Genomic DNA, 17942 nt, shown 5'->3' on the forward strand with positions numbered 1-17942 from the left:
AGGAACCACTTTGCAGGCAAAACTGCCATTAGCTCCCCCCCCAGTGCTTGACCAGGAAATCAACAACGAGATAGACGCTAAACACGGCCGAGCCACCAAGTCCAACTGTCAGCAAAAGATCTGCCACTCGTCGCTGGTCGTTCCAGTTGATTCGCACCAAGGCAACTAGAAAACGATGCGTCCATCGTATCAAGCGACATGACCAGCACCGCCAGAGCCATCGACGCATTCGAAACTTCCAGCCTGGCCTTGAAGCTACTTGCGTTGGCACGTTGACTGTGTCTGTGGGACCCTCGGAGGTGTTCGAAATGACCGAATCGCGTTTGGCCTTTGAGTTGCCTGTTGGAACCCCTCGAAGAGCCGCATCTTGTGCACCACTGGCCCCTGTTCCTTCTGGCTCTTTGGTATCTTTCTGCCCGTCTACCAGTGTCTTGGTTTCGCCCCCACTCGTCTTATCAGCATTCGAAGACGTCTGGTTTGCACTGTCTCGATTCGAATTCGTCGCCGGTGTCTTGCTCGTCTCGCCATCATCGCCTCCAGCCCTCTTTGCCTTCTTAGCTCTATTCTTGTTCTTGTTCCGATTCCTGTTCTTGCCCATGGTCCCACTCCGAAAAAAAGGATATACCCACGCTAGTTGTATACGCCGAAAATGCTACCAGTATGTTGATGCTTGGGTAAAGAATTGTCGTCTACGGTGAATGTTATTCAAAACTGTTGCTATTGTTAATGTCGAGGTTGTCGTATAAGACTACGTCTAAGACACCTGCTAGCTTGTAACCAAACAGCAACATCAAGCGTGCTTGCCATGTCTACGCTGGGAAACACAGTAAGCACAGACACCTTCGATGCAAGACTCTTACTCAAACAGAGAAAAAACCGACATGTATGTTGCTTGGCTCTTGACCGCTTCGCTTCGGGTAGTTGCAGTCAAGACGAACCCGCGCTTGACACTCGTCAAAGGGAAACAAGGGAAACAAAAGAATCACAATCGCATCTTCTCTGGAAGGCACACACTTATATTCGTCGCCAATCCAAAGAAAAAAAAATCAAGCCCGTATTTCCCACATCCTAATATGTCCCGCCTCATTGGCAACCGCCAACTGCGCCAGACTACCTTCCTTCTCCTCATCTTCACTCGGCCGTCCCCACGCCACCGCCGTAATCCGTCCCAGCGGCGTCTTCTGGCTCGGCCAATTCTTAAACACAGTAGCCGAAGGCAGATGCACCAGCCTCATAGCATTGTTCTTCCACCGACTCGCCATAGCGAGCACCTGTCCATCCGGTGTAAACGCCAGGTGAGAAATTGGCGTTGTAAGATTCTGGAGATCTCGCAGCGGCTTCGGAGTGGGAGGGATACCGCCGTTTGAATCGGCTTTTGGCGTGCTGAGGGAAGGATCGTTTTCGCTCCAGGCGCGACGGTCGTATATGTTAACTACGCCGCTTGAGCTGCCGATTGCTACCCATCGGTCACCTCCAAGCCAGTTCTCGCGCCCGCTCTTGCCGCCGAGCGCAATGACTGTCGTGCCGACGGCGCCTTCGTCGTTCCAGCGTCCTACGACACCGTCTTCCACGCTCCACTCGGTGACTTCACCGTTCTTGCCTGCAATGCACATGCCCGTGCCATCGCCCCACCATGCAAAGTCTGCAATGCCGCCTCGCGATTCGATCCGGACTTGCGTTGCCCATTGGAGTGTTCGGGCATCCAGAATGTTGATGACACCGCCGCCCTTTCTAGACGAACCCCGGAGAGCCATGTATTTACCGTTTGGAGATAGAGCAAAAAACTCCATGGTTCTTTGTTCGTGCTGGTGACCGTAGACACGCGACACCTTTTCCACTCTTCCGCTTGCAATGTTCCAAACATGGAAGTAGCGGCGACGTGCGCTCAGGAAGATGCGCGAATCTGATGCAGATGGATGGAACGCAGTTGTAACAAGAGGCGTGCGCTTGATGTGCAGTGATGTAAGTAGAGGATTTGGATTCGGCGGGTTTGGATTGACGTGGTGAAGGTACAGTGTTGAGCTGGGTCCGGATGAAAGCAGTAGTGGGTAAGTAGGATGGAAGGACAGAGAGGTAATGGCAGACTGTAGAAACTATTAGCCATTATCAAATCATGTATTGGGCTCGTCCTGCTTACCGGTCCGGCTTTGGACACATCCTTCAGACGTTGAATGTCAATGGTGCCTGCTTGGAGCTTCCTTCGCTTTGCGCTGCCCCTTGAGACCCGTGAAAGGATATCAGCATCCTTCAACAGCTTGGCAAGCGGCGCTGTAGATAGGTCCTCGTCATCGACGTCCATGTCGCTTGCCGACTCGTCTCCACTCTCATCCTCGTCCATTGTGCGTCTCCGCTTCTTGTTGGCCTTGCCTGTCGCATATGCCGCCCAGTTGGGTGTAGGATACAGCCTCTCGTACTGCTTGCGCAATCTCCGCGAGTATTCTTTGCCGTTGACTACGTCATCGTCTGCTGTCTCCCGCAGTTTTCTCAGCTGAGGTACCGACGCCAAACTGACCACCAGCCGTTCGTCGTCGCTATCTTCCCACGCGGGCTTTTCTTCTTCGTCGTCCGACTCCTCTGTACCCTTGGGTGCCACAGAACCCGCCGGTGCAGCAACTGGACCTGCGTCAAAGAAGAACAAGTCCTGGTCTGCTACGCCATCAAGAGACGCCTCTTCTGCTCCCGATTCGTCTGAATCGTCGTCATATGTGCCGGTCGTACGGTCGAGCGAGAAGTTTTCTAGTCCTTGCCGAAAGCCCTCCGAGTCGCCAAATATCATACGCTCAAGCTCCTCTTCTTCAGCATCCTTTGGCAATACCGGCTTTTCCTGTGGCTTTTTCTTCTCCAGCTGTATATCTATGCTCTCCCTGTCGCTCTCATCACTCTGACCTCCGTCGTTTTCATTCTCTCCTTCTGTGTCAAACCCTTCGAACCCATCCTCTTCTTGCGGTTCCTTCACCGGCTGCAATGCGCCTGCCTCTGCATCGCTGTCGCCAGCAGCAAGGTCTGCTTGATGTCTTGTCGCGCTGTCCGATTTGGCAGCTTTGTATCGCTGGTGTCCCCCCGACTTGTGCGGAATCGTCGTTGCGGGTGCCATTGCCGTTGGATCGTGGATGCGAAGAGGTGCAGGCCGGATGGTCGCAAAACTAACGTCGAGAAAATTGTTGCAGGGATCAGCCAGACGCGACCGGGATTAGCGAACAACGCGACCACCACCCACTCACATGTCCGCCACCCGCTAGTCCAGCCTTACCACCAAAGAGGTAGGTAGGTGGTGGTCTGATATTGCACATGTCTGTTCAATCTATTGAGTAATCAATTGGTTCTAAAAACTAGCCTGCAAATGCATAGCTTCCACCCTATACTACTTGAAGTCACTTCAACCCTGAGTACATGTGCCCCGCGAGAGCAAGACTGTGGAGCAAAAGGGCGTAATCCTTCAACTCTATAAGGCAACCCAGGTGATACATGTACTGAACAGGGGACAGCCTGAGTCATCATGAACGATAAACTAGTCTGACAAATAAGTCAAGCAACCTTCCTCAGTCGGAACCTCTTCTCCAATCTTCACCATCCCATAACCGTGACTCCAACCTACTCCCTATACACCAACACCGTATACCCTCCCACTCTCCCCCCAAAAAATGCCAGACCCCAACCTCCAAATCTCGCTCCTCGACCCCTCAGAAGCAGAACAATACATGCGCATCCGCCACGAAGTCTTCCGCAACACCGTCAACCACATCCTCTACCCGCGCGGCGAGCCCTCGCAAGCCACCCTCGACAAAGTCACAGATTCCATCCGTACCGGCATCACCGACGGAGTCCTCTTCTTAAAATGCGTCGATACCACCACGGGCGAAATGGTCGCCGGCGCCCGCTGGCGCTACTTTAAACCACAGCAAGAGGGTGCTGCGCAGCGCACCTGGGAGGAAGTCGATGCAGGCCTCACATTGCCTGAGCCGTTTGAAGAGAGCGACCCGGAGATGTGGAATGAGGTTTTCAGTACGATGAATGCGAATAAGAGGGAGGTTCTAGGGCAGAGACCGTATTACGCGCTGGAAACGCTGGTTACGTTACCGCAGCATGAGAGGAGGGGTGCGGGGAGTATGCTGGTGAGATGGGGGTGTGAAAGGGCGGATGAGGCGGGCGTGGAGGCGTTTCTTGAGGCGAGTCCGACGGGAGCGCCGTTGTATGCTAGGTTTGGGTTTCAGAGGGTGAAGGAGGTGGCGTTTGATTTGAGAAAGTGGGGTGGGACGACAACGATTGATCTTATTGTAAGTTTTTTTTGAGAGGATTTGGAGGGTTGGACTAATTCTTGTGGCAGCTTATGTTGAGGCCGGCGAAAGAGAAGGTGGCAGAGTAGGTGATGTCGTTGGTTTGTATGTCAAGTCTGAAGTCTGATGTACAGTGTTGATTGCGGATGATCTTACGCTTTCTTCATATGCCTCCCGGCCACGATGTATAGAGGAGGACATCCGAGTATGTGTCTGGATGTCAGGTGATAAACGCATCTTGTAACAAACTGGTAACACAGCGACTACATGGATGTCAACCGTCACGCATAGCTTTATAAATTTCCGACGCATTAGTCATTCACTAGCCTGATAGATTGGGTAATTAGAATGCCAGCACGATATAATAAGGATCGACTAGAGAATACTTAGACTTTATGCCTAACTTACGATCCGAATGATGGCTCAAAGCTTCAGATATCCATATTTTACTCTTGAAATCAGTAAACGACGCATGTGCTTGGAACAGAACTGAATGCGCATCTGGCTACCAGTCATGCAGGAGTCACTGAAGGAAGAAATAAGAAGTCACAAAGAAACAGGATATTGTAGAACAACTGGTCACTATAGGATTGCTTTGTTATAGAATAGTCACATCATGCTAACCAAGCATGTATCCGAAAAAGCCAACCCTGTGAAATCAACCGCTTCTCAACAAACGAAACCTCAAAGTGCACTGAAACAATAACAAAAGTGCACATCAGAAGCAATCCAACAAACAGACATGCTGGCAAACTCAAAAAGCGAACAACTACTAATATAAACAACGCCTCGCGATGCAGATCTTGGGTGAACATTCCACTTCAACCCATGTATCCTATAAAATATTTACCAACACCAAAGCGCCCTGTTTGTTGTGCAGTCAAAAGTTATATATCGTATTCCCAGACAGTTCATGGTCGATCTTTGGGTATCCTTGGCAAACCAATGATCTTCCGACACTCCATAAGAGAGGGCCGTAATTCATCCTGCTTTCAAACTTTCCTCTTCTTTGTATGAAACATGCTGTATTCCTCCTTCTTTCTCTTTGGCGCAGGGGCTACGCCTCCGCTTGCTGGTCTTGGTTTCGGCGCGCTGAACTGCTGCCCTGCAGGTAGTGAGGTTCGTGATGGTGGTGGCGGGTTGCGCTGTTGGGGCGCTGGTCGCTGTGTGATATTTGGACGGCTTGTAGAGGGTGTAGGCTCCGGTCTGTTCGCCATGGATGTAGAGGCCTGTTTGGACAAAACCATACTCCGAGGAGCCTCGCTCTCAGCCATTCGGACCATACGCGCTGGAGCTTGCTGAATAGGCCTCTTTCTTTGGGCCAGAAGATGCGCGGGTATCTGACTGGCTTTTGGCCGTTCACGTCCGTGGTCGAACATGCCTCGTTTCAGCTTATCGAAAGCGGCTTTGCCTGTCTTCGCAGGCGCACCAGAAGGCTGACCCCAACTTGTCGTAGTTCGCCCCGTGAACATCCTGCTACCTCCAGAACCATACCCAATCCTGCTGTCCACGATAAGAGTCTTGTTTTGTGCGCGATCCTTTTGTATCGCCTTCATATGCTGCTTCAGCGCCTCTTCATCGGCCTGTTTCTCACGCTCGGCATCCTTTTTCAGCTTACGGTAAACTTTACTCCAGTTCTGAGGGTCACGCGGTTCATGTGGCTTCTTCTCCCAGTCTGGTATGTCTCGTTTTATGAAGCGGAGCCAGATTTCGCCTGTCTCTCCGAGTAGCTGAGGGCAGTTGGACTCGAGCTCGATAAGCTGATCGGGGCTTCGTACGAATCGGAGAACAGGCTGGAGGAAGGAGTAGGGCAAATCGCCAACGTCGCGGAGCATGTCGATGTTCTTGATAAGCCGCTGACGGGCCAGTTCGAAGAGGGTAAGAGCCGGCATGGTGTAGGCAACGGAGGCGTCGCGAAACGTATATGCAAAGGCGTTGGGATGCGATATGTGTCAGGGTTCAGTATCGAAGTTGGGGTATCATGCGACTCGTCGGTTGGGCTTTGGGGATTGCTGAAAGGATGGTTTCCACTTGTAGTTATGCGAACCATTGACGAGTGGTGTATAGGCAGCGTGGTCATGAGATGGGTTCGAGAACCCCACAACATTCACGGTTGCATCTCGCCAGCCTAGGCTTCAAAGAAACTATTGTTTTCGAACAGCGTTATTGACAAAGCGACAAAGCGAATGTTTAGAATGAAGAGCTGAGAGTAGTGAAGGAGAAAGCGCCGAAGGTGTATATCTGACGTCGGATGGGCCCTGGCGCTAGTTCAGATCCCTGTCAGACGCCGCGATGGACCATCAAACTGCGGCGTCGCGACTTTGAATACCAAAGCAGCCCACCACCAGTGACCCCAACAGCTGTCGCATATTTGCGCCTCTACACCGAAACAATGGCGACCAAGGAATGGGGCCTTTTGTCCCAAGCAGACGAGGGTAAAACCAGCTATTATCTGCTTCAAGTCTCCCGCTAACCTGAGCAGATGCGCTCCACAATGTATCGCGCCTTCTAGCAGTCGAGGCTCGTCCATACACAAACGCCGCAGGTCGTCTGCTCAAGCCGGGATTCTTTGAAGATGCACGCCCAAAACAGCTTCTCTCGCCGCCGCCAGACGCCACAGCTGCTGAGGAGGAAGCAGTCGCGCTGAAAGTCGAGCGCGAGCAGCAGGCACACAACATTGAGATATGGCGCAAAGATATTATGAACGAGCTTTCGCTACTCGACTATGCAATTCTACGCGCCGAATTCACGACAAACAGCAATCATACGGAGCGCGAGCGATACGCCGTGGAAAAGACGGCCATCGAGGCAAAGCAGGACCATGTGCGCAAGACAATTGAAGATCTTCGCGTCCGACTCATCGAAGCCAAGGAAACACTTGCCGTGCGTAAGACGTATGACGAGTTGACCGAAAAGATCACAAGCAGTAAGATGCTCAAGCCGCGCGACGAGCAAGCACATGCACACGTAAAGCTGGACCAAGAGATACGGGAGCTCGAGCACGAAGTACAGTCAGCCAAGGATACCTGGAGTGAGCGCCGTACACAGTTTGGCCGCATAGAAGAGGAGGCTCGGGAGATGCTGCGCATGATCAAGGATGAGAAGGAAGAGGCTGAGCGCAAGGAGGGCATGATGAAGGACGGGGACGAGGATGGCGAGGGAGACGGCAGCATGTCCAGGGGAGACGTCAGTCATGCTGGTACGCCACGGCCGGATGGTGGTATGACGCCCGTACACGCCAGCCAGGGCGGAGAAGGGTCGTCACTACGAGCACCGCCCCAAGATCGGTTGAAGCCTCTGTCTCGAGACGTCAGTATTGCACCTTCGGCTAGGTCTGGTGCTGCAGAGGACACCGAAATGGCAGATTTGGGTGCAAACTCAGGCCATGCCAATGCAGATGACTCGGATGGCTTAGAAGAGGGCGAAGACCTGGAAGATGGCGAGCATGACGGTGATGATGGACCATCAATGAGCATGGACGAGTCGTAATCACATGTGGAACGGTGTCTTTTCTCATGATTTGCTTGCATAGCGCGGTGTTAGGGTATCAATGTATCTTCATCTTTCGTGGCGGGCTTGTAACATCTAGTCGCAGTATGACAATCCTGATTTACGAAGCCTCACTCATGGCAGCCTTTCCCTTTGCAACCGCCTCCTTTGCCTTTGTGACTTCCTCCTCGGAAGCCTCGCTACTGTTCTCCTAGGTCTGGTCAATACCATCATTCCTGTGCACTTGATGAGTTCTTCAGCTTACAAGTTCTTCTTCCAGCTTCTCAACCGCTTGCTCAATCTTGATCTTCATGCCTGGCAGTACGTTCTTGGTCTCCTGGAGTGCTTGACGCTGTAATGAAATTAGTGTCTGATTATTGGATTTTGGTGAAACCCTGGGGCATAGGGATATAGTATACCTCTTGCTTGAGTGTGTATTCGCCATTGTGTTCATCTTGACTGGCTTCGGCCTTCTTGACGCGTGCTTCTTGCTGCTCAATCTCTTTGTGGTAGCTTGCTTCCTCCTTCACTAAGCGGAGCACGACGCCAGTTGCTATAGCGAGCTTAGACGGAGGGGCCATGGCGGATACTTGGGAATTGCGTGTGTGTGGAAACAGAATGGATTGATGTCAATTTCACGAGGAACTCGGCTTTTGTATGTTCAAGTCTACTGGTTTTGGTTGTTGCCTGCTTGGAAATGTTCGTCTGTCCGCGGGGCTAAACTGCCCCACTGACCTTCTCTACAAGCTGGTCTCGACATGTACCAACACCAAGACGGCAGTCTCCTGGCTGCATTACAAAGAATTGGATATTACATCCTTTGATATACCCACTCCCCTGCATGAGATCTCTCATATACGTGCAGCTGGGTAGACATCTGTAATGCCAAGACCACTTAACCGTCCCTTTACAGACTAGACCAGAACGCGTCCCACGCGTCCACAGGAGGAGTGGGCGCGATAAACTCCACCTCCCTGGCAACCCCTCTAAGTACAACATCAACACATTCACCCTGGCTGCCGCATAGAGCGCCCCAACAATGTCTTCCCCACCCCAGCGTCGCTCTCAGCGCACGTCGGCCTCGGCGACCCCAAGGAGAAGCGCTCGTGGCCAAAATTCTCAGATGCAATCGAGTCCAGCACCAGTAGATCCGGACGAGCAACTCCAATCCGAGGCGACACAAGCTTCACAGCGTGGACCTCAAGCAACTCCAAGAAATGCACGGTTTCAGACGACTTCGACCCAATCGCCTCTTTTCTTCCAATCCTCGCCTGCTCCTGCAAATGGGGCTGAGGAGAGCGATGGTGGTGCAACACCAAAGGCGTCGGCCATGAACATTGGAGGTATGGAGAGCAGGCAATTCATCAGTGACATGACTAATATGTACAGACTCGTCACCTATTCACTATGCCTCCAGCTCTAGCCCTGGTCGAGCCCGCAATGCCCAGAGCAATATTCCGGGTAGCAGCAGTAGTGCCCTCTTCGTCCGTGGCTCAGAGTCTGCAGCACGTAGTCGACGAAATGATATCCACTCTGATGTCTTTGGAACTAGCTCCACCAATCGCCGCCGCAGATTATTCGTCGATGAGAATGGCATGCCTGTTCAGGATGCCTCAGATGCAGCAACGTTTTCCAATATCAACCCAGATACTTCTGATGCCGATGTGTTGGGTGGGAACTCTTCACGAGTCATTTGGGGAACCAATGTGTCTCTGGTGGATGCCCGTCATGCAATGAGGGACTTTCTCATGAACTTCCAAAAGAAGTATCGCATGATTCAGGATGGCGAGCTGGAAGAAGGCATGAATCTTCCTCCGAACCACCCAGGCATGGCTCGGGAGTACGTTGATATTATGAAGATGATGCTTGAGCTTGGTGTCACGCCATTGAACTTGGATGCCCGCAACCTCAAGGCCTACCCGCCAACGAGGAAGCTTTGGCACCAGTTGCAGGCGTATCCCAACGAAATTATCCCAATCATGGATGTTGCCATAAAGGACACTATGCTCGAACTTGCTGAGAAGCGAATGGCGGAGATGAGGACTCAACTCTCGCAACAGCAACGCGGTGCTCAGCCTAGAGGCCGTGATTCCAGTTCTCTACCTCCAATGATGAGTTCCGATGCACCTACTCCTGGTGCTCCGTCTCCTGCTCCATTCCCAGAGATCCCTAATCTGGTTAGCGAGGTGGACCAAAAGACCTACAATGTAAGGCCATTTGGTCTGGACAAGACCATCAATCTGCGCGAGCTGAACCCTGGTGATATGGACAAACTTGTCAGTGTCAAGGGCCTGGTTATTAGGACTACCCCGATCATTCCTGATATGAAAGATGGTAAGTTGAAGGATGATAATCTGTCGACGGTAGCTAACATCACTAGCTTTTTTCCGCTGCTCTGTGTGTAACCATACGGTCAGGGTAGACATTGACCGTGGTAAGATCACCGAACCCACCAAATGCCCGCGTGCGGTGTGCGAGTCGCCCAACTCGATGCAAATCGTGCATAACCGCTCCGGGTTTGCCAATAAGCAGGTCATCAAGCTACAAGAGACTCCGGATGATATGCCAGATGGTCAAACACCGCACTCGGTATCCCTTTGCGCATATGATGAACTGGTTGATGTCTGCAAAGCTGGTGACCGGGTAGAGATTACTGGTATCTTCAAATGCAACCAGGTCCGCATCAACCCACGACAACGATCAGTCAAAAACATCTTCAAGACATATGTCGATGCGCTGCATATTCAAAAAGTCGACAAGAAGCGTCTGGGCATCGATGTATCGACAATTGAAGAAGAGCTCGCAGAGCATGCGGCTGGTGATTTGGAAGAAACCCGCAAGGTCACTGAGGAGGAGGAAGAGAAGATCAAAGCCACCGGTGCTCGTCCCGACGTGTACGAGCTACTTTCTCGTTCGCTTGCCCCAAGCATCTACGAAATGGAGGATGTTAAGAAGGGCATCTTACTCCAACTCTTTGGCGGCACCAACAAACAGTTCGAGAAAGGCGGTAGTCCAAAGTACCGTGGCGACATCAACGTCCTGCTCTGTGGTGACCCATCCACTGCCAAGTCCCAGATTCTGCAATATGTCCACAGAATCGCACCGCGTGGTGTGTACACATCCGGAAAGGGATCTTCAGCCGTTGGTTTGACTGCATACGTTACTCGTGATCCTGAGACTCGACAGTTGGTGCTCGAATCCGGAGCCCTGGTATTGTCTGACGGTGGTGTTTGCTGTATTGACGAGTTCGACAAGATGTCGGAAGCTACACGGTCCGTCCTCCACGAAGTCATGGAGCAACAGACTGTTTCTATTGCCAAAGCCGGCATTATCACCACCCTGAACGCGCGTACTTCTATCCTGGCCTCTGCCAATCCCATCGGCTCCAAGTACAACGTCAACCTCCCAGTCCCACAGAACATCGATCTCCCGCCAACCCTACTTTCGCGTTTCGATCTTGTTTACCTCGTCTTGGACCGTATCGATGAGCAGAACGATCGTCGAATGGCCCGTCACTTGGTTGGAATGTACCTTGAAGATACACCCGAAAATGCTGCGAAGAACGAGGTCTTGCCAATTGAGTTCTTGACCGCCTACATCTCTTATGCGCGCTCCAACATCCACCCCAAGATCACCGAGCCTGCATCGAAAGCGCTTGTAGATGCATACGTTGCTATGCGTGGATTGGGCGCCGATGTCCGCTCACAGGAACGAAGAATTACAGCAACCACACGTCAATTGGAGTCGATGATTCGACTTTCGGAAGCCCATGCCAAGATGCGTCTTTCTGAGGAGGTCACAGCCGATGACGTCCACGAAGCCGTCCGCCTCATCAAGTCTGCCCTCAAGCAGGCAGCCACTGATGCACGCACGGGATTGATTGATATGTCGCTCCTCACAGAAGGCACCTCGACTAGCGATCGACGCAGAAAGGAAGACCTCAAGCGTGCAGTCTTGGCTTCGCTCGATGAGCTTGGTTCTGCCGGCCAGAGCGTGCGATTGAGCGATCTGATGAAGAGCGTCCGAGAGGGTGCGAGCGAGCAAGTGGAGAACCAGGAGTTCCTAGAGGTGTTGCGAAGCGCGGAGTTGGAGGGTGCTGTGCAAATTACGGGCGAGGGTATGCGAAGGACAGTGAAGAAGGTCGTTGGTACCTTTTAAGCTTTAGAGCATAGTACTAGGATTCTGTGTCGCTATTCTATGGCTGGTACTGTCTCCTACCATGATGATGTGATGGAAAGTTCGGTCTAATGTAGCATGTCGTCTGGTTGCTATTTTACGTTTGAATAGATGATCATGATATCCATGTTTTAGAAACTCAATGAATGTTTGCTGTGGTGTTGACCCTTTGGAAATCTCTACAGGTGCCATGTTATATGTTTCTAGCTTCTGCAAGACTCTTTACGTATCTGGATTGATGAACTGGTACATGCATCTTTGACTGCGTGAATGAAGAGAGACTGTGCTTTAACTATAACGACTAGCGGACACATGGTACAAATTTATGAGCATATCAAGACATCAAGACCACATGCAACATATTCTAAAATACCTATGGCCCATCACACAGATAGCAATTCTAATTATTCAGCATTACCTACAAATACTGCTACTCCGTGTATCTCCTCTGCTCATCCAATACTCCCGACATTCGAACCTCTAATCTCATCTCCAGCACAACAGCGTCGTGTCCCTTTCGCTCATTTCTCTATCAAAAAATCTAAATCATAGTCTGTTTCTTTTTCTTATCCTAGTGCTCACTAGATCTCGATCCCCCTTCACGAATACATCGCTTTCAAGTAGCATGGACGGATGAGTTAAAGCAACTAGTACTGACTGACTTGCTCTCCTGACTGGCTACAGTGTCTTCAATATACAGACCCGGGCGACTTTGCACTCTGAATGTACCATTGGCATTCGATAGTGGCGGCTTGAATAAAGTTTGGGGTTTTCACCATGTGAACCGGTGTAAGTTTGCGCCTATACTTATGGCATCTTCTGGAACAATATGATCACGTACTTGGACCACACGGTTCTCGGCATGAGATATCCGGCTGAATCTCTTCGACTCATGCATATCTGCCCTTCGATTGAACCATTAGCATGGAATGATGTTGGTCTGCTTGATTTTATCAAGTTTCCATACTCCTACATGCGTATGCTCCATCTATCGGCCCGCCAGTAGAATGTGGGACCTAGACTACTTTAGGAATCGGGTACAGGCAGCCACACGCTACCACTCATCAACACGGTGAAGGTGTCTATCGATCTTCAAACAGCCTAGAGGCTTCGAACGTTCACGAATGATACCCGATTAGGAAACGATATCGATTACGATCCCCCTCGGTTAGTATGTGGCGTGAAAGGATGCGCTGAGTCAGTCACAAAGGAAGCGTCTCGGCGCGAATAACTTTACAACGCCGGTAACAACACGCGCCCGCTTACTACACATTTACAACACACAATGCCCGATTGGATACATGTACATTTCTCCAAGGATCTACCGCAACGCTTAATATAAACTTGAAAAGGTACAAACCAATTCGCAAAACCGCTGCGCTATAGATACAGTTCCAACCCGGAACGCACCCCCCCACTATCACACCCATCACCACTACGTACTAGGACAATCTCTACACACACACACGTATTCAAGCACAAGATGAACAACTCCAAATACGCGCCCAAACCCCCCGCAGAAAAACTCGCAGAATCCAAATCGGAAAAGCTAAAAAAAGATAAAGACCGCATAACCCGACTTCTCGTACGTTTGCAATGGAAAGCCGAACTCCTCATGCTCTCCTACCTACGCACCCTAGACCTACTCCAGCACCACCCCCCCAGCAGCACCACCACCACCCCCTCAATGTTCCAACTCGACTTTTTCGAATTCTACACCTTACTCGAACGCTACATCCTCTCTTTGCTTTCCTTATTCCGCATCTCCATCTCCTCCTCTTTACCCGCTGAGCGCCAAAATTTCAATTACCTACGTTATGAGACGAATCCGGCACTACGCCACACAAGGCCAATAGCGGACCACGCTTTCCATGCTAATCTCCTCGAGGCGCTGGATGATCCCGACGGCCCGTTTAAGAAGTGTCTGGGTGAGGGGGATGTGAGGGTGCAGTTGGGTAGAGCGAAGGAGTGTAGGAATATGTGGAAGGATGCGGATTGTAAGAAAGGGGGGGAAGGGGGGAGGGTAAGCTTGCAGGAGCTGGGGATCGAGGGTATGTTGAGGGGGATATTGGCAGGGTGTGAAGAGGCGAGGGCGGTGGCGATGGGGTATCAGGGGGACGAGGGCGGTGTGACGAGTAGGGATTTTGAAAGGGTGTTTGAGGAGGAGGAGGGGATGGAGGTCGAGGATGTGCCGTATGAATATATGGATGATGCCATGGATTTGGATTAGCTTGAGGGAACGGGTGTGTGTGTGTGTGTGTGTGTGTGTGTGTGTGTGTGTGTGTGTGTGTTTTAGTTCCGAGAAAGAGGGTTGTTGGTTTCTGTTGTATAATATGTTAGACGTCTTTATTCATGTCCAAAGCCAGTTTCCTTGGAATAACATAAAAATGAATGGGGTATGTATTTCATCTTGTCATATATCTTTTGTATACACAAACTACTCTTGCAACACACTATCCGCACGGAACCTGTTGCCCTCTGCTTTACCCGTTTTCTGCACACTTGTCGTCCTCTTCTCCTCTTCCGCCTCCCACTTACACCTCTCTTTGCAGTCCCAGCATACGCTCCGTTTGCAGACGCGCATATCGTACTTCCACTCATGCCTCTTCAGCATTTCCTGGCAGTGGCTGCAGTCCAGCGGGATGAGAATAGATTCTATATCGCCTCTTCGCCTTGCAATGCTCAATCCCTTGCTCGTCCTGGTGCGAATCGTCATTTCCCCCGATGCATCTTGGTCGATACCGTCAAAAACAACTAGTTTGTCGAACTTGCACCACCATGCTGGGCGTCCGGACTTTTCTGTGCATGCACGTATTGAGGAGCTGGTGAAGGCGTTGGTGGCGGCGCCTGGACCGGGGATCCAGCATCCGTTTTCTGGTGTTGCCGGAGGAGTGAAGATTCGGACTTTGTTCTCGCTTCCTGGCGTTTTCTTGGGGGTTAGGTTGAGACGTTCCTCGAGGAGAGCGGTAGGGGAGCGTAGCGCGGCTTTAGACTGCGTCTTGGAGTTGCGGATCAGGGCGTAGCGCTGCTCTAGTTCTGAGCAAGGTTGAGATGGAGAGGATGAAGTGGTATTTGTTGCTAGATTTAATTCCGCAGGTCTGCGGAGACGCGCTATTGAGGTTTTGCGCTGGTGTGTGGCTGGTTTGGCCGGGGCGGCCTGTTTTGGTGACATTGATGGAGTAGAGACTGCGGGCTGAGATGAAGGCATAGAGCCGTCGTTTTTGGAGGTTTCGACATTATAGTTGTTTTCTTTTGGCGTTGTTGTGGATACATCCATTGCAACCATGGGAGGGTCCTCGTGAGCAGTCTCGCTGAGCACGCATTGTTCGGGGACCCGAGGTCGAAGAGGGGATTGCTCTACCAAACCCTCTAGAGGTGAGTCGATCCGTTCAGCCGCCTTTTCAGGTACCGGTGAAATGAACGTCTCTCTTGTGCACGCACCATCAACCTCTGTCGTCACCTGTGGGGGAGACAACGTTGGTGGCTGAGGATCTAATTCATCAAAAAGAAAAACACCTGAATCCTCTTTTCCTGGATCGAGATCTAGATTTTTTGGTATGATGATATCGGGAATGTCGACCTCATCGCATGTTGTATGTGCAGCGAGCAGTGGTTCATGTGCCGACTCCTCTGTCTTTGAGCTCTTCCAGAAACTAAAGGACGGCATGGTGATGAAATAGCAAAACGAAAGAGGGTAAACGAGTGTGGAGAAAGACAACCAAGGCAAAAGCAATTCGTGAACCGATCGTGGAGTTTATATCTTATCTTAACTTTCTTTTTGTACTTCAAACACCGAGGCCATATTCGTACTTGCCTCGATGGCAGAGTATTTCCTAACCCCTACATCCCAGTGATTTGCTCGTACATCCTTAGGTATACCCTGTCCGTTGATGTTTCGTTTCGCAGTTTCAGGCCACAAAAACATTACTTGGGAAGGTGAGAACTTTATTCGTTTGCATACTCAGCCCCGCTAGGAAATGAGGTCGAGTATGGTTTTGAGTGAAATCATGGCATGTCGCGACACATTCATGGAGAAACAAGAGGCGTGGTTACTTTTGCCTCTGTTGTTTGAAACATTGCGGTGGCTATGATTGGTTGGATTAGGTTGGTGTGGAGGGATGCCAACCAAGGTGCAGGGTAAGCGTGTGTCAGGTGGAAATTGAACGTGTTCATGCCGATGGGCGTATGGAAGGACGGTAGAAGGAAAATGGACGGCAGGACGGGAAACACGTTTATGCCGTTGTAGTGGAAGGTATGAGAGGAGGTAATGTTCATGCAGAGTAGTGAGAGATGAGCGGGGTGGTGCGGTGGGAGCGGGGAAGACGAGGAGTGGTTGTTCAAGTGCAAGAGGGAGGTCATGGTAAGGAGTACAGTGCATCTGTTGTGGAAAGGGTGAAAAACAAAACAAAAGGAGAGAGGTAGGAGAAGCAATTGGAGGTCAAGGCGACGATTCCATTGCTCGCCTTGTGGTTGGATGGGGTTTGCAGGCGTGGAAAGAGCACCCGACTAGAGTCACGTGATGCCCCGCCAGCATCCGAATAGGAAATATTGACAAACAGATTGACATTGTTTCACGGGTTGCATGTTAAAAGGTACTCGGCTTAGTAGTGGTGCTGTGATGACGATTGAGACATGTGATCTCGAGTTACCTTGTCTCTACCCGTCCATCCGGTGGACAAAATCCCCGGGACTCCAAAACGGCTTGAATTTCATGCCGTGTATAGTCTGCGGGACTATTTACCCACGTCTTTTTGAGATGCTTTGAGCTCATAGACATTGCTTTGAACACGGCAAAGAAGAAGAGGGTAAAAAGTAAGCATTATCACAATAATCTCGTGGTGGTACGATGACGCTCTGGAGTTGCTAACTTTGTGGTGCGTCATTGATTTTGGTACTAGTCGGGTGGCCTGGCTGGAGTTCCGGCACTTTGTCCACCAGGTGCCGACTTCAATGCATACGCCCAAGGTGGCTGTGTACGCAAGGTCTCGAACAGCTGCTGACAATATCAGCGTACAACGAGGCTATTTCCAGCAGCTGCAACAGCCTTGCCTACAAAGAGCTCACGATGACTGGCAGGTTGGGGGCTGGTGCTCGGTATCCGGGAGAGTATTGTTGGTGACGATGCGATGATGCGATGGGACAGACCAATTACGGGCATATAGACGAGAGAAGAAAAGATGCAGGCGGTGCTAGGAACAGCAAGTGGCTGAGTTCTGTTTGCCCAAAACAAGACATGGCGAATGGGCATCAAAGTGGGATTTCTGTGTTTGGAAGTGGCTCCATAAGGCTTAGGTTGTGCTCTGGAGTTTCTCAAGTGCTGATCAGCAATAATACAAACAGTGCAAGATGGTCCGAATCAGTCGTACAGCCCCGAGACGGACCAGGACATGGACATGGACATGGTGTGGATAGGATATGCGCGCAATGTCAATGTCCTGGATAGTCTGGTATGGTGTCATCACGGCGAGTGGGGCAGCGCATTGTGAGGCTGCAAAGTCGACCAAGCTACTAGTCATGTTGTCTGGTGTTGCGCAGGCAACCACACCGCCCACGAAGAAGTCGATGCGGCTCCGACGAGCAAACCATGGTTTGCAAGACAGGCGGCGGACATGGAGGGCAGAGTTTGGTCGAGACCAGTGCACGATGCTTTTGTTGACTGCGGTGGTTCCGAGGGCGAGCAAAGTGTGGTAGTACCGCACACGAATGAAGGCGAGGGGAGCTGATTTGCCCAGATGCAGCGCCCGTCTGAGGTGAGGACGAGCCGGCCCTCGGGCACGCAGCGGCAGCGAGCAGAGTGTCAGACTGCAGAGACTTGATCTGGTGCGTGGGCGAGGGGTGGGGATGCCCGCACGTGGAGGCGTCTCAGTCGTCGTGGTTGCATGCAGCGTCTCGTATGTACATACGACTATGTCTGGATGTGTGGTGGTGCTGTGTGCAAGAGGTGGTGAAGGCGCACTAGCGAGCCTGACGTACTGTACCGTGTGTCTGGCCGGGCGCCACTCG

At 51.3% G+C, this 17942-nt stretch overlaps 10 protein-coding genes across 10 annotated transcripts; 5 read left to right on the plus strand and 5 right to left on the minus strand.

Moving 5' to 3' along the window:
• Positions 1-28: 28 nt before the first annotated feature.
• Positions 29-598, minus strand: COCVIDRAFT_99586 (hypothetical protein; the record flags this gene model as incomplete). Its single annotated transcript, XM_014701045.1, has 1 exon — positions 29-598. One exon carries the CDS (start codon positions 596-598, stop codon positions 29-31), a length of 570 nt encoding a protein of 189 aa, XP_014556531.1.
• Positions 599-1046: 448 nt separating this feature from the next.
• COCVIDRAFT_37835 (hypothetical protein) lies at positions 1047-3094 on the minus strand (the record flags this gene model as incomplete). The annotated part of the gene is made up of 2 exons (XM_014701046.1): positions 1047-2084; positions 2138-3094. The coding sequence occupies 2 exons, from the start codon at positions 3092-3094 to the stop codon at positions 1047-1049; spliced, it is 1995 nt and encodes a 664-aa protein (XP_014556532.1).
• A 547-nt stretch (positions 3095-3641) lies between these two features.
• On the plus strand, positions 3642-4363 carry COCVIDRAFT_37836 (hypothetical protein; the record flags this gene model as incomplete). Its single annotated transcript, XM_014701047.1, has 2 exons — positions 3642-4274; positions 4325-4363. The coding sequence occupies 2 exons, from the start codon at positions 3642-3644 to the stop codon at positions 4361-4363; spliced, it is 672 nt and encodes a 223-aa protein (XP_014556533.1).
• Positions 4364-5266: 903 nt separating this feature from the next.
• On the minus strand, positions 5267-6166 carry COCVIDRAFT_26689 (hypothetical protein; the record flags this gene model as incomplete). Its single annotated transcript, XM_014701021.1, has 1 exon — positions 5267-6166. The coding sequence occupies one exon, from the start codon at positions 6164-6166 to the stop codon at positions 5267-5269; it is 900 nt and encodes a 299-aa protein (XP_014556507.1).
• A 500-nt stretch (positions 6167-6666) lies between these two features.
• Positions 6667-7763, plus strand: COCVIDRAFT_26690 (hypothetical protein; the record flags this gene model as incomplete). Its single annotated transcript, XM_014701022.1, has 2 exons — positions 6667-6709; positions 6757-7763. The coding sequence occupies 2 exons, from the start codon at positions 6667-6669 to the stop codon at positions 7761-7763; spliced, it is 1050 nt and encodes a 349-aa protein (XP_014556508.1).
• Positions 7764-7884: 121 nt separating this feature from the next.
• COCVIDRAFT_37839 (hypothetical protein) lies at positions 7885-8344 on the minus strand (the record flags this gene model as incomplete). The annotated part of the gene is made up of 3 exons (XM_014701048.1): positions 7885-7974; positions 8029-8115; positions 8183-8344. The coding sequence occupies 3 exons, from the start codon at positions 8342-8344 to the stop codon at positions 7885-7887; spliced, it is 339 nt and encodes a 112-aa protein (XP_014556534.1).
• Positions 8345-8420: 76 nt separating this feature from the next.
• Positions 8421-8636, plus strand: COCVIDRAFT_99574 (hypothetical protein; the record flags this gene model as incomplete). The annotated part of the gene is made up of 1 exon (XM_014701049.1): positions 8421-8636. The coding sequence occupies one exon, from the start codon at positions 8421-8423 to the stop codon at positions 8634-8636; it is 216 nt and encodes a 71-aa protein (XP_014556535.1).
• Positions 8637-8802: 166 nt separating this feature from the next.
• Positions 8803-11921, plus strand: COCVIDRAFT_99418 (hypothetical protein; the record flags this gene model as incomplete). The annotated part of the gene is made up of 3 exons (XM_014701050.1): positions 8803-9106; positions 9153-10097; positions 10144-11921. 3 exons carry the CDS (start codon positions 8803-8805, stop codon positions 11919-11921), a joined length of 3027 nt encoding a protein of 1008 aa, XP_014556536.1.
• A 1501-nt stretch (positions 11922-13422) lies between these two features.
• COCVIDRAFT_37841 (hypothetical protein) lies at positions 13423-14169 on the plus strand (the record flags this gene model as incomplete). Its single annotated transcript, XM_014701051.1, has 1 exon — positions 13423-14169. The coding sequence occupies one exon, from the start codon at positions 13423-13425 to the stop codon at positions 14167-14169; it is 747 nt and encodes a 248-aa protein (XP_014556537.1).
• A 207-nt stretch (positions 14170-14376) lies between these two features.
• COCVIDRAFT_26693 (hypothetical protein) lies at positions 14377-15606 on the minus strand (the record flags this gene model as incomplete). The annotated part of the gene is made up of 1 exon (XM_014701023.1): positions 14377-15606. The coding sequence occupies one exon, from the start codon at positions 15604-15606 to the stop codon at positions 14377-14379; it is 1230 nt and encodes a 409-aa protein (XP_014556509.1).
• Positions 15607-17942: the final 2336 nt, after the last annotated feature.

This window comes from Bipolaris victoriae (genome assembly GCF_000527765.1).
Source record: "Bipolaris victoriae FI3 unplaced genomic scaffold scaffold_43, whole genome shotgun sequence".
In the NCBI taxonomy this organism is placed as follows: Eukaryota; Fungi; Ascomycota; class Dothideomycetes; order Pleosporales; family Pleosporaceae; genus Bipolaris; species Bipolaris victoriae.